This window comes from Lithobates pipiens, unplaced genomic scaffold (assembly GCF_037356315.1).
Source record: "Lithobates pipiens isolate NorthernLeopardFrog02 unplaced genomic scaffold, aLitPip1_a1.2 Scaffold_19, whole genome shotgun sequence".
NCBI lineage: Eukaryota > Metazoa > Chordata > Amphibia > Anura > Ranidae > Lithobates > Lithobates pipiens.
Genome location: NW_027507764.1, coordinates 374,445,410 through 374,460,995, shown reverse-complemented (window position 1 = coordinate 374,460,995; position 15,586 = coordinate 374,445,410). Strand labels below are relative to the sequence as shown.

Sequence of the window (15,586 nt, the reverse complement as noted above, 5' to 3'; positions counted from 1 at the left end):
GGTTTTGATTAAAATTAATAAGCACTGGTGCAGCACGTCTATTCTATATAGCATATGCAGGACTTATTCCACCTGTTCCTAGGGAAAGTGACCATGCTTGGGCCTGGCCACTCAGACACTGAGTGTTGCACTGTGGGGAGGCAGTGGACATGTCCTCAAGTGTTTCTCCATATCTGGAAGTACCAAGTACGTCGCTGGGTTTAAAGTTAATCCTCTTATGTAAATACAAATGTTTACTTGTAAAAGTGACCTACATCTGTATGGATGTTCTCCATGCCTTTCACAAATACATCCAAAAGGGAGTGTACACTAGAGGAAAAGGTCAGGATATAAAAAAAATTGGCAAGTAAATAAAGTTGATATTCTTTGAAATGTGTACCTACATTGTTGCAACCAGTAATTTTTATAGTTACTGTACAAAATTACACGTTATAATTTATCCCATATGCAAGCACCGTAATGCCTATGATTACCGTCACCACTTTGTAGTTTGCAGTTTCCTCTTGACTGGGAAGATCTATAAAAAGTATCCAGATAAAACACTGATGGCACTCATCCATGCACAATTATTCCATGCGTTAATAAGTGCCTGGCAAACAACGCTATCTTTTGGCAGCAGGATTATATCTTTATAACCAACCACTATTTATAATCTAAAAACAGACCTTCTGAAAGATTCAAACTTCTCCAAGAGAATTTATAAGTACTCCAACAATACTTGTCTCTTTTTACCTTTACCTAAAAAAGGGGACCAATTTCTCTGACTGGCTATCTAGAAAGCTGCATAATGCCCTTTCCCCAACACACTAACAGAAAAATGTCACCCCTTTTATAAAAAATAAATAAATAAAAAAATTCCAGGCATATAAAAAAGATATGGTTATAACTAACCTGTAAATGCGCGTCGTTTTGTGCTTATCTCACTTTCAACACGTACTTCTGTGCACAATTTCAGCATTAGCAGCATGGTGGCGATCATAATGATACTCTGCCATAATAATGGGGCTTCAAAATGGCGTCCAAACCTGAAATAGATATGTTGACAGTCCAAATTAGCATGCCAAGCCATGGTACTCAACGAATTACCAAAATGACTACACTAAAAAAACTCTACCGGTACATTCAAGTGAATAATCTCATCCAATATGTGCACAGGATGTCTGGTGTCTTATTTGCAGTGTGTTGTGTATGGTATTTTGCTCCACTACTAGCTCCAGTTATACAAGCAGAAATATATAGCAGAAAGTGAGAAAAAAAAAAAAATTGGATTTTTACATCATACTTACCTGCAAAATCCTTTTCTTTGACTACATCATGAGACACAGTCAGGCTAATATTCATTACTTGCTGGGTTATACTTCACCATAAGGTGACTGGACACTGGTAGAGCGAAGGTCTTCAGGCAGGAAGTGATCCCCTATAGAACCCCTCCCATACAGGGAGTACTTTAGTTTTGTAGCAAGCACTAAATCCTCAAAAAATAAAAAATAAAAGAAGGAAGAAGAGGGGAGGGATCTCCGTGTCCCATGATGTACTCAAAGATTTTACAAGTTTGGTGTAAAAATCCTATTTTCTTTTTCATACATCATGGGACACACAGCCAGGCTAATATTCATTACCTGCTGGGACATCCCAGAGTAATAGCCTTGAGGGGAGAAAGACACCCTTCCAAACAATAGCCATCAGACTTTATACGACAGCCCACAGTACACAGTACACAGTACACTGCGTCTGAAAGCCGAATCCTCGCCTGCTTGAACATCCACTTGATCACATTTTGTGAACGTATGCACTGAAGACCAGGTAGCAGCCTTACAAATCTGAGCCACAGATATCCGATGGCGAAAAGCCCAGGGAGGTTCCTACATCCCTGGTAGAATGAGGTCTCACCCTAAAAAGGGAGGGAGGAGCTTTATGTTTCAGACTGTAGGCCTGAATGAACAATTGACGGACGCAACTGGCAATGGAAGCTTTGGAAGCTGCCTGCCCCTTCTAGGGTCCTTTTGGTAAAACAAAAAGAAGAGTCTGTTCCTCGGATGTCCGCATATCTAGACAAACAAACCTTGGCTGCCCGGACAATGTCCAAAGAATGCAATTGTCGCTCTTCTGTCGAATGAGGCTGAGAGAAACAAGGAGGAAAATTAATGTCCCGATTTAAATGAAAGGCAGACACCACTTTTGGCAAAAAGGATGGAACAAGGCGTAACATGACTGTCATGGTGAAGGATCAAGTATGGTTCCCTGCATGAAAGGGCCGCCAACTCCAACACCCTTCTAGCTGAGGCGATAGCCATCAGGAAGGCTAGCTCGCGTGACAGCAAAGTCTAATGGAATTTCCTTAACCCTTTCATGACTAAGCCTGTTTTTGGAATTTGGTGTTTACAAGTTAAAATCCATATTTTCTACTAGAAAATTACTTGGAACCCCCAAACATTATATATATTTTTTTAACAGAGACTCTAGAGAATAAAACGGCGATTGTTGCAATATTTTATGTCACACGGTATTTGCGCAGCGGTGTTTTAAATGCAACTTTTTGGGAAAATGTACACTTTCATTAATTAAAAAAAAACAAAACAGTAAAATTATCCCATTTTTTTTGCATAATCTGAAAGATAATGTTACGCCGAGTAAATAGATACCAAACATGTCACACTTTATAATTGCACGCACTTGTGGATTGACGACAAAGTACAGTACCTAAAAATCTCAATAGGCGACGCTTTAAACATTTTTTACGGTTACCAGGTTAGCGTTACAGAGGAGGTCTAGTGCTAGAATTATTGCTCTCGCTCTGACGATCGCAGCGATACCTCACATGTGTGATTTGAACACTGTTTACATACGCGGGCGCGACTTCCGTATGCGTTTTCTTTGCTTTGCGAGCTCGCGGGGACGGCGGGCGCTTTAAAAAATTTTTTTTTATTTTTTTATTTATTTTATTTATTTAAAAATTACTAAATTGTTTAAAAAAAAAAAAAATAAAATTTGATCACTTTTATTGCTGTCACAAGGAATGTAAACATCCCTTGTGACAGTAATAGGTGGTGACAGGTACTCTTTATGGAGGGATCGGGGGTCTAAAAGACCCCCCACCCCTCCTTTACACTTCAGTGTATTCAGATCGCCGAAAACGGCGATTCTGAATACCGGATATTTTTTTAAAACCGGCGCCATTGGCAGCCGAGTAAACGGGAAGTGACGTCATGACGTCGCTTCCGTGTTTACTATGAGGAGACTGGAACGAAGCCGATTACGGCTTCGTTCCAGTTCCTCCCCAGCGGCCGGAGCCATCGGACACGCAATCGGTGCTCCCGATCGAGCGGGAGCACCGGTAACAGCGGCGGGAGGCGGCGGGAGGGGGGGACGTCCCCTCCCGCTCCTCCGGCATAACAGCCGAGCGGCTTTTAGCCGCATCGGTTGTTATGGCTGGATAGCCAATCGCCCGCTGTAAAAGACGGTACCGGGATGATGCCTGCAGGTGCGGGCATCATCCCGGTATACCCCCCGGAAGCCGAGTACGCAGATCTGCGTACGCTCGGCGGGAAGGGGTTAATAGGTTCAAATGGTTGTTTATGTAACACAGACAGCACCAAGTTCAAGTCCCAAGGACACATAGGTGACCTAATGGGGGGGGGGGAAGCAACTGAGTTGCCCCCTGCATAAAGGTTCAGATCAGTGAATGGGAGGCTAAAGGCCTTTTAAAGAATAAAGATAAGGCCGAAACTTGACCTCTGATTGTACTCAAAGCCAATTGGATTTCCACTGCTGACTGTAGAAAAGAGAGAGAATTCTCCCAATCACGCATTTCCGAGGATGCCATTTTCTGGCTTCACACCAACCAATATACAGCAAGTCTTCCAGACCTTATGATAAATCTTCCTAGTGACAGCTTTTCTAGCATTCACTAGAGCAGACACCACTAGTCCGAGATGCCACGGTCCATTAACAACCTGGCTTCAATAGCCATGCCATCAAAATTAGAGACTGTAAACTGGGATGGAATATAGGACCTGAAGACAGTAGATCAGGGCGACGTGGAAGCGTCCATGGCCTGTCTATTGTCAGTCTCACAAGCTCCGGGAACCAGGGCCTTCTGGGCCAGGCTGGTGCCACCAGAATGACTGATAGCCCCGCTTTCCAAATCCTGTGCAACAAATGTGGAAGGAGAAGGATCAGAGGGAAAGCATAAACCAGGGAGTACTGGCTCCAAGGAACTATTAGAGCATCTGCTCCAATTGACAGAGGATCTCTTGTGCGAGACACAAACTGCTCTAGCTTCTTGTTGAATCTGGATGCCAGTAGGTTGACCTCTGGCCATCCAACCTTGGAAAATTTCCTGGAACACCTCTGGGTGTAGGGACCATCCCCCTGGGCAGATCTGCTGGTGGCTAAGATAATCTGCCTTCCAGTTCTCTACTCCTGGGATATGGACTGCCGACATAATTGGCACATGTCCTTCTGCCCAGGCTAGTATATAGTTCACCAGAATATAGTTCAGTATATAGAGCTGAACGACTCTTGGTACCGCGCTGGTAGGGTTTATATAGGCCACTGCCGTGGCATTGTCAGACTGAACCCTGATGGGGCAGTCCTAAAGCTTCACCATCTAGGACCGTATGACCAGATGTACTGCCCGTAATGCTAGGACGTTGATTGGCAGGGTCTTCTCTGTCCCTGACCATCTCCCCTGAGCTGTGAGCCTGTCTAGGGTTACTCCTCAGCCTGAGAGAGAGACTGGCATCTGTAGTCAGTACTCTCCAAGTTACCGGTAGAAAGGATTTTCCTTTTTGCAGGTTCTGATCCTGCAACCACCACTGCGCATTGGATAATCCAGGGCTTTTCTTCCTCTCTTCCAAGCCAACAAGATGGCTTTTTGTAAGGGCCTGGAATGGAACTGGGCACTGCCTCAAAGGAGGATACCATCCTTCCTAGAAGACTCATACAGAGCCAAATGGAGGGTTGTCTGGTGTCCTTTATCTGATGCACCTGATCCTTCAGGGCACAGATCCTTATGGGCAGCAAGAAAACACCTTAAATACCTTAGACTTTGAGCTGGTCTCAAGGCTGACTTTTCGGTATTCATGATCCAGCCTAAGCTTTTCAAATACCTCACTGTGTATATTATGCTCTGTTCTAGAGCCTGTACTGAGTGATCTCTGAGCAGGAGGTTGTCCAGATACCCAAGCACCAGGATCCCTTGGGCCCTTAAAAAGACCCAGTACTGGTGCTAGAACCTTTGTGAACACTCTGGGAGCTGTAGCCAGCCTAAAGGGTAGAGCCACAAACTGAAAAACGTAGGAACCTCTGGTGAGGCTGAAACATAGGTGCATGTAAATACGCGTGAAAAAGAGTGGCTGACAACACAGCAACTATTAAACCCCGCGCCACTAAAATTAGTAATAAAAAATATATGAAAAATTAAACAATCAAATAATCAATGAATCAAAATATGTGCTAAATGAAACACTAATAGCTGCTCCCTAGAAAAACAAGAAAAAACCTGTAGTGCTATAAATATACTCATAAAAGGGGCGCTAGACCAAATATCAAACAATAAAAAAATGTGAGACTAGTGATCATACAATATCTAAAATGGTACATAACATATCACAAAAAACTGCAATATACCAAAAAAAAAGTTGCAAACAAAATAAAGTGAACAACAATAGTAGGTGAAGTCCCAATTGGGTGCTAACACCAAACAAAGGAAATACAGATAAATAAATAAGTATAAATCCAAAAGTCCAAAGCAGTGTTTTTTTTTTTTTTTTTTCAGTGAAAACCTTCTTCTGAATCCATAAACAGAACAACTGCTGGGATCTTCTATAACGTGATGTCCCTTCACCAAGAATTTATGGACATAAAAAAAGACACCCCAACTTGTGAAGAAAATAGATGTCTTCTTACCAGATGCTGTTGACTACTTTAATTAAAAAGATAGTCAAATAGGCTTATGCAGGGTAAAATCCCTGCTCAAATGGAATCAGGTGGACATGTAAATACGCGTCCTTTATAAATCGATGGAGGCTAGAAAGTCTCCCCTCTGGGGAGAGGTTACTACTGAGCGGACAGACTCCAATCAAAAAGGACTGTAGCAACAGATACTTGTTCAGGGACCTTAGGTCCAAAAGGGCCCCGCTTGGTTTCTGAACCATAAATAGGTCTGAGTAAAACCCTGTGCCACTTTCAAATACAGGGACCTCTACAATCACTCCTCGATTCACTGGAGAACGTAGTGCCTGAAGCAAGAATTTTCTTTTGGGAGGATCCGAGGGAACGCTGGAACTTAGAACCTCCCCCCCCCCCCCCCCCCCCGCAACTCCAGCTTGTAGCCACGAGATAGAATTGAGGTGACCCACTCGTCACTAATTGCCGTTTTCCAAATGTCCGCAAAGTGCAGCAGCCTTCCCCCCCATCCGATGAAGTAGGGGCACCCCCTCAAAAGGGCAAAAGGATGGCTTGATGCTGGATTTAGAAGAATTTTTGGACCCAGGGCCTTTTGTGGCCCCGGCCTTGCGGCTTGACCCCAGCCCTAGTGCCCTGTTGGCAGGGGAACCGCCCTGACACCGAGACATTTAAGGAAGCAGTCCCTGGGTTTTTTTTTTTTTTTTAATGAGGGACGTCTGGTGCTTTTCTTCACAGGAAGTAGAGAACTCTTCCCTCCGAAAATCTTTTGGATATATTTGTCCAAGTGATCACCGAATAAACAGTCGCCATGAAAACGGGAAACCTGCCAATAACTTTTTACAAGGAAGCTCAGCTGACCAGTTCTTATAAAAGTCTGTACAGAAAAGAGCCAGACAAGAAATCTGCTGTATTGAATCCTTTAAAACATCAACAGCAAAACACAGCGCTCGAGGAATATCGGTCTTACTTTCAGGCAGATCATCCTCCTATCAGGCCATTTGAAGTGATCATTTAAGGACTGGCAAATACCACTTGCTGCAACAGCTGGCTGAATAGCTGAACTGGCCAAAGAAAAGGAAGCCTTTAATAATAACTTCAATTTCTTGTCAACAGGGTCATTCAAGCCCTGTGCGTTATCTACTGCACAAGTTAAGTTCTTGTTTAAAGCGGAGGTCCACCCTAAAATGGACCTTCCGCTCATCGGATTCCTCCCCCCCTCCGGCGCCACAATTGGCACCTTTCAGGGGGGAGGGGGGTGCAGTTACCTGGATAATCCAGGTAACTGCACCCACTTCCGGGCTAGCTCTCTGCGGAAAGGGGCGTACATTACGCCCCTTTCCGCAAGTGCCCGCCCCTTCCGCAAGTGCCCCGCTGCCTGCTGGGAAACACACAGATCCCAGAGGCAGCGGGGACCGTCCTCATTGCGCAGCGCGGCTCGCGCATGCGCAGTAGGGAACCGGGAAATGAAGCCGAAAGGCTCCATTTCCTGATTCCCATTCCCAAGATGGCGGCGGCAGCACTCGAGTGTCGATCTAGAGATCGGCTTCGGGTGCCGACATCGCGGGCGCGCTGGACAGGTAAGTGTCACTATTTTAAAAGTCAGCAGCTGCAGTATTTGTAGCTGCTGACTTTTAAAAAAAAAATAAAAAAATAAAAAAAAAACGCGGAGTCCCGGCGGACTACCGCTTTAAGAAAGACTGCTGCAACTATGGCTCGCATGCTCCATTTTTTAACAAAACTTTTCATCCATGGGTTATAAAAGGGAAAACCTCTTTAGGAGAAACAAAAGTCCTGTCAGGATGTTCCCAGCATGCACCACCTGTTCCAACAGGGGATGTAGAGAGAAAGTCTGTGTGACCTGAAAAGATATCAGAGATCCAAAAGAGGACCCAGGAGGCTCAGTCACCTCTGCATGAGACAACTTAAAGGGAGAACGAAGCATTTCCGTCAGAGTCAGGAACAAAAGCCTCTGCGACAGACATCGACTGGGTATCTTCTTGATCAGATTGCTCAGAAGACTCATCTGCCGGGCACACCACCGAATCCTGAGCTTTAAGTTCTTCCATAGCCTCAACCCATTCCTGCTCCAGACTAGGAGACTCCGGAAAGGGGGATCTGTCACGCTTCCTGCCACCCTGCAGGATGGAGGCAATCATACCAGCATTACTGTGCTCTAACCCGTCTAGGGCTAAGGACAGTTCATCCTTAGTAATAAAAGAGTGAAGCAGCAGCATTGACTGTAGGCATAATACCAGATAGGCGCCACGGCTCAGATTGCCTGGAAGCCTCTGGTCCTTCAGGGGATAAAACACTAGGGAGACAATGACTAGGTTCATCAGGAACTACTGACAACAAAGGTGTGCCCTTCCCTGTGGTGTTAGTCCCACTCCTCTTTTTGGAAGACATTTAAATAGCCACAAAGAGTACTTGGGTGTAGTATTAAACACACCTCAGAAGGGAGACCAAGCCCCTATGCAACAATCCTGCTCAGCACCTTTAGCCTGCCAAGCAACACCTGGTGACTCATGTAAATCGGGTAAGGAAAAAATGAACCACTGCAGGTCTCTGTTCACAGCCTGCTCTGTGTGCTACACTTGCCTTCTGGAAGCACCACATGCTTGGCCTACACAGCTGAAATAAGCTGGGTGTGTGCTGGAACGTTCTGTGCATGCGTGCGCAAGCATGAATGTGCGTGGTCCTGGCGAAGGGGCGTGACTATTTGCGTACGATGCAAATCTTCGTGCACCCAGATAAAAAGGTATAGCACATGTGCGGTAAAGCCGCCAAACTGCTGAGCCAGTGCTCTTGCGAACATATGTGCACCATGGCAAACCAAGGCGAACTGGCACACCGTCATGAACCATCATACAGGTTAAAAAAAAAAAAAAAAAAAAAAAAAAAACACAGGCAGACACAAGCAAAAAAGGTACACTTTGCAAACACCCACAGCTAGCCCAGAACTCCCCCGTATGGTCACCACACACAGGTGTCCAGCTTTTAGCTAGCTTGACTGATTGTTACAATCACTGGGACATCCCATATAATAAAATAAAAAGGGGTTTCACTTACCCGTCCAGGCACAGGGCCACTTAGAAACTAAGGGCCCAATCTTCACCCTTCATGGCGGGTTCCTGTCACTTGGACCTTTAAGGACTGGGTACCCTTTCATGTTTAGGGTCCACTCCCTTGGACCTCTACAGCACCCTGCAGGAAATGCCTTAGCGCTGTAGTGTCCAGGATTTCCACTCCACAGGGTCCATTGCCAGAGGCCACATTACAGGCAAAACCTTGCAGGATCTTGAGTCATCTTTGTGAGGCTCGGGTACCATTTATCTAAGCATAAAAGCCTGTGTCAAATGGTTCTGATCGGTCAATCCCTTGATTCATTTTGGAATCATTTGTGGGACTAGAGACCTGGAGCACAGAGCTCAAACAAACTGTGCCACCCACCTTGCAGACACTGGCAACAAAACTAAAGTACTTCCTGTATAGGAGGGGTTATATAGGGGGATCACTTCCTGTCACTTCCTTTGGTCTACCAGTGTCCATTCACAAAATGATGAAGTATAACCCAGCAGGTAATGATTAGCCTGACTGTGTCCCATGATGTATGAAAAAGAAAAAAAAAATGTATTTACACACACACACACACATATATTATATATATGTATATGACGGGGTGTTTTTAAAAACCTTTTTTCTTATTTATTTTAATTGATTTTATTTATTTTTACACTGTTTTAAAAAAATAAATAAATAAATAAATGGATCACTTTTATTCCTATTACAAGGAATGTAAACATCCCTTGTAATAGAAAAAAGCATGACAGGTCCTCTTAAATATGAGATCTGGGGTCAAAAAGTCCTCAGATCTCACATTTGGACTAAAATGCAAAAAAAAAGAAAAAAAAAAAAAAGACAATTTTAACAAATATATATACACCTTTAAGAGGTATGGGCGGAAGTGACGTTTTGACGTCGCTTTCCGCCCTCCTATGGCATAGAGACGAGTGGGGACCATCTTAGCCTCACTTGTCTCCATACCCAGCTAGCGAAAGGACCCGATTGCCTCCGCCGCCACCGACGGCTCCGGTAAGTGGCGGAAGGGCGGCGGGGTGGCACCTCTCCCACCGCCGATAGTGGTGATCTCGCTGCGAATCCGCCACGGAGACCACCGTTATCGTACAGACGACCGGCGCCTGAAGAGATGGATATCTCAGTTGTGGCAGCAGCTGCTGCCGGTTACCGAGATATCCCTCTGTGAGAGTGTGTGCGAGTTATATCATAGCAGAGTTTACCCAGAGAGCCGGGAAAGTCCTGTTCTGGGTTTATACATCTCCCAGGCTCCTTTCGTACACGTTCGGGGATCTCTGATCCACAATCCAGTTCAGATCTTGGTCCTCTCCCCCAAGCCAATTTAAACTCACCTGTGACCCACATGCGACTCTGAGCCTCCGTAATTTAAAGAGCTAAAATCCAATAAAAAAAAAAAAAAAAATAAAAAAAAAGGTGAACCAGGGACAGTAGGGCTTAAGGAGGAAAGGGCAACATGCCGCTAAACTTTCTCCAGCAAACAAACAAAGTGGGCTCTGACTTGCTGCAGCTTACAACGCACACTGAAAAGTTCAGCGTACAGTGAAAGCAGAGTAAGCAATTTCAGTATAAGAAGAACATGTAAAACTAAGCAAGACTGAAGAGAAGGCTGGCATTCAGCCTTAACTGGCAGCCAACCTGAAAGATTTCCTTGTCAATCCCATTGCTGCTGGTAATCCATTTTACCTAGAACACCAATTTATCACACATGTGAAATGACAGGCCATGTATGTTTATATTAGGATTTTTTTGTACTCACCGTAAAATCCTTTTCTCTGTAATTCACCGACTGACACAGCTTCTCTTTCGACCATTGGGTTCTTATGCCACCTTCAGGAGAGGACTAGGCATTACATGTTAACATGTGATAATAAAACTAGAACTTTCTTGTTCCGCCCAAGGGGAGGTCCCTTAGGTAACAACCCCTCAGCATGCTACTGCAGCCTCAGTCCGTCAACAAGCAGTATAACGTAAAGAAAAATATGAGGGGTGGATGCTGTGTCAGTGGTTGAATTACAGAGGAAAGGATTTTACGGCGAGTACAAAAAAAAAAAAAAACCTAAATAAAAAAAAATCCTATTTTCTCTTATATTCACCAACTGACACAGCTTCTCTTTAGACTATTGGTATGTCCCCAAGCAGTGCCAAATCGAGGGGTGGGAAAACAGCATGAAAAAACAAAACAAAAAAAACACACACCTTCATCCACCATGGCATGTGGGAGCTAGTACAAACTTTACCCGAAAAAATAAAAAAATAAATAAAAAAACCCAGGGTGCTCAACGGAGAAGCACTATCCTCAAACCGCACCAAAAAACTGTGGTAACGAATGCAAGAGTGCATTAAACTTAAAAAGTTATTGCGTTTTTTATTCAAAAAAAGAAAAACACAAACAGGATAAAAAAAACAAAAAATAAAAATATCATATGCAATTGCAACTATACAGCCACCTGCAGAACTTTGTAAATGCGTGGACAGACGACCAGGTCGCCGCTTTACACACTTGAGCGACAGACACTTGATGTCGGAAGGCCCAAGACGTTACGATTGCCCTCGTGGAGTGGGCTGTGACCGGAAAGGGGGGCACCTGCCCCTTCAAGGTGTAGGCTTGTACTACAATCTGTCTGATCCACCTGAAAATGGTGGCCGACGAGACCGCCATGCCTTTCTTTGGACCAGCCACCGAAGCAAACAGCGAGTCTGACTTCCGGAAAGGAGCCATGGCAGACAAATACACCTTCAGAGCCCAAACCATGTCCAGAGCATGAAGGGCCACCTCCTTAGGATATGTCGGCTTTAGGACACAGAGATGGTAACACAATGTCCTCATTGATGTGAAACGCCGAGACTACCTTCAGCAGAAAAGACAGTTGTGGACGCAACACTACCTTATCCTTGTGGATAACCAGATAGGGCGACTTGCAAGACAAGGCCGCCAGTTCAGAAACCCTCCTGGCCGATGTGATGGCCACTAGAAAGGCCACTTTCTGGGAAAGAGTCAACAGGGGAAACTCTCCATTTTCAAATGGCAGTTTTTGAAGCGCCGATAATACCAGGTTCAGATCCCACGGGGGTAACGGCGGACGCACCGGAGGAACTACATGTCGCACCCCTTGAGCAAAAGTACTCACTAGAGAGTGAGACGCCAGAGGTTGCTGAAAAAGGAGAGCCAAAGCAGATATTTGTCCTTTAATGGTGCTTAAACACCAATTTCTGGTCCACCCCTTGCTGAAGAAACAGCAGGATCCTGGATATGGAAAAGGAGCACGGTTACCATCCTTTCTCCTCACACATGGAGATGTAGGCCTTTCAGGTACGAAGATATATCTTCCGAGAAGAAGATTTATGTGCTCTCAACATAGTTGGGATCAGCGATTCCGACAGACCCCGGTTCCTCAACACTTGGCTTTCAATAGCCATGCCGTTAAAGCCAGCGATGGTAAAGCAGGATGGAGAAATCGGACCTCGAGACAGAAGGTCCTCTCGCAACGGCAGTCGCCAGGGAGCGTCTGCCACCAGGTGCACTAGGTCTGCGTACCAAGGACGCTGAGGCCAATCTGGGGCAACCAGTATTACTGGGATCCCTTCGGCTTCCACTCTGCAAAGCAGACGTGGTAACAGTTTCAGTGGAGGAAAGACGTAGATCAGCTGGTACTGATCCCATGGAGCCACCAGTGCGTCTGACGCGTCTGCCCATGGATCTCTTGTCCTGGACACGAATCTCGGCACCTTCCGATTGAGACGGTAGGCCAGAAGATCCACGTCTGGTGTGCCCCACTGCAGGCACAGTAGCCTGAACACCTCCTCCGGATGCAACGCCCATTCTCCTGGGTCCAGCATCTGACAACTTAGATAGTCCGCCTGCCAGTTCTCCACACCCGGGATGTAAATGGCCCACAGGGCCGGTACATATCGCTCTGCCCACCGAAGTATGTGAGCGAACTCCCGTGCAGTGGCAGAGCTTCTTGTTCCTCCTTGGTGATTGACGTATGCCACAGCAGTGGCGTTGTCTGACTGGATCTTGATCGGACGCCCTTGTAGTCTCATTGACCATGTGGAGAGGCATAACCCGATCGCTCTCAGTTCAAGCAGATTGATTGGCAACTTCGATTCCTCCATCGACCAGAGGCCCCGAGTCGAGTGAACTCCCATCACTCCACCCCAGACGAACAGGCTGGCGTCCATTGTGATCATCGTCCATTTCAGAGGTAGGAATGACTTCCCGGACTGAAGCACCGGGAACCTCAGCCACCAGATCAGGGAACCCCTGACTAACTGGCTCACCTGGATCTGTCGATCCAGGGACAAACGGAGATTTGTCCCACTTTGTCAAGATCTTCTTCTGCAGGACTCTGGTGTGGAACTGGGCATATGGTACTGCCTCGAAGGAGGCTACCATGAGTCCCAGGACTCTTATTTAGAAGCGCAGCGATGACCACTTGCGGTTCATCAGTTTTACCGCGGCTCTGAGAGTCAGTCTGAAGGGAAAAACGCTCTTTCTTCCCTGGAGTCCAGCAGCAAGCCTAGGTACTCCAAACGCCGAGTCGGTACTATCACCGACTTTTTTAGATTCAACAGCCACCCAAATTCTTGCAGGGTCTGCATGCTGATCGCCACATCCTCTTCTAATTCTGAGGAGGAAGAAGCTCTCAGGAGGAGATTAACTAGGTAACCCACGATCGCAATCCCGCGTTGCCGTAGCAACGCCAACACAGGAGCCAATACCTTGGTAAAGACTCAGGGGGGCTGATACCAAACCAAAAAGGGAGAGCCACAAACTGGTAGTGGGCTTCCCCGACTGCAATCGCAGAAACTTTTGATGCCGGAAGCATATGGGTATGTGCAGGTACGCATCCTGGATGTCTAAGGATGCCAGGGAGTCCCCTTGATGGAGTGCAGCGACTACTGAGCGAACGGATTCCATTCTGAACCTCTGCACTTTCACAAAGTAATTAAGGGCTTTTAGATCCAAGATTGTAGTTCCCAATAATGAAGGGGTACGTCCAAACAGGTTTGAGTAGAAACCCTGGAAACTTTCCGATTCCGGAACAGGTACAATCACCCAGCGATTCAGCAGGTCCCTTACTGCCCCTAAGAGGGCTTCCCGGCGAGCCGGGAGAACGGGTATGCTGGAGGAGAAGAATCTGTTTTGCGGCCAAGAGAGGAACTCTATCTTGTAGCCATAAGAAATCAGATCACAGACCCATTGCTCGGACAATCGAGAGGACCACCGGGCTGCAAACCCCCGAAGGCGACCCCCCACCCGAGTAATGGGTGGGGGAAAACCTTCATGCGGTAGCACTTTTGTTCGCAGGCTTGCGGTTCCAGGGACGTTTCTGTCCTTCCGTGGTCGTCCTATCAGGCTGGGGACATTTAGCCGAAGCTCCGGGCAGACAAAAAAGCCATTTGTGAGTGCAAAAAGAGGGCCCTTGCCTACGGCGTGGCTCCTTAGCCTTCCTGGCCTGTGGGAGTAGAGTACTCTTACCACCTGTGGCATTCTTAATAATGTGCTCCAAAGAGCCTGTTGCCAGGGAAGGGAAGATCCGTCAGGGGTTTTTTGGATGCCTGGTCAGTAGACCAGCATTCCAACCAAATCAGGCGCCTCAGCACCACTGCTGACACTGAAGCCCTGGATAACAATGGGAGGGTATCCAGGGCTGTGTCACAAACATTCCTAAGGCCATGCACTAGTTGGTCTGCTAGTTCCACGCAGACAGGAGAAGCCTGCTGTTCTCCCAATACGCGGTGCCAGTTTTGCCCACTGCGACACAAGTGCGGATGCCAGTACTGGTCGCATGGTTGACCCCACAACCGTAAACAAGGAACGGGGGGGGTCCACGATGGGAGGAGCCACCACTTTTTGAGAAGGCGCTCCTCAAATGGGCAACGAGAAGGTCCATTGCGGTCGACCCCATTCCTTGTAAATTAACTCATCAAAATAAGTCAGATACGGGAACACCTTAGGTGAATGGCTGGCTTACAGGACCCAAAAGGGACCGCTACATCAGTAGAGGTATCTGCTGGCTCCTGAATCTTTAGGGTATCACGCACAGCTGTGATAAGTGCTTCAACAAGCGATTTGTCGCCCGGACCCAGACGGGGACTCATCCTCACTGTCCGAACGGTCCTGGTCAGCGTCATCTGAAACGTCAGAGCAGGGGTCACCAGCCTCAACAGGGCCCGAGTCTGCGTCAGAGCTCTCCCCAGAGGACGAGGGGGGCAGGGGGGCACTTTTTAGCACCTTTTGCCCATGCACCGTCTCCATCTTGGCAACGAACGAATTGAGGACCGCTGATAAGGCGTCCAAGGGCACTGCACATTCCGCAGGTGAATCGGTTGCAATTGCCTGAATTTCAGGGGAAGAAACACCAGTTTCTGAAGGCATGCTGACCCTACTCTGTCTGCCACCTGAAGTAGAATTAGGACAGTGATGATCCCTCCCTCCTTACTGCTGCTGGCTGAGGGGCTCTTTCCCGCAGGACTCACCACCCTGACAGGTTCTGCGCTGTCCAGCAACTAGTGTCCGTGTTCTCTGTCAGCTCCCAGGTGCAGAGGAATCCGCTCAAAGCTGCTGCTAATGGCG

At 46.7% G+C, this 15,586-nt stretch overlaps 1 protein-coding gene across 3 annotated transcripts in view; it reads right to left on the bottom strand.

Moving 5' to 3' along the window:
* The window catches only part of SLC66A2 (solute carrier family 66 member 2), a 220,284-nt gene that overhangs the window by 189,263 nt on the left and 15,435 nt on the right, over nt 1-15,586 (bottom strand). For all 3 annotated transcript variants that reach the window (XM_077492319.1, XM_077492317.1, XM_077492318.1), the window contains exon 2: nt 892-1,025. In XM_077492319.1, coding sequence (XP_077348445.1) covers nt 892-1,025 — 134 coding nt within the window. The remainder of the gene's footprint in view (nt 1-891; nt 1,026-15,586) is intronic.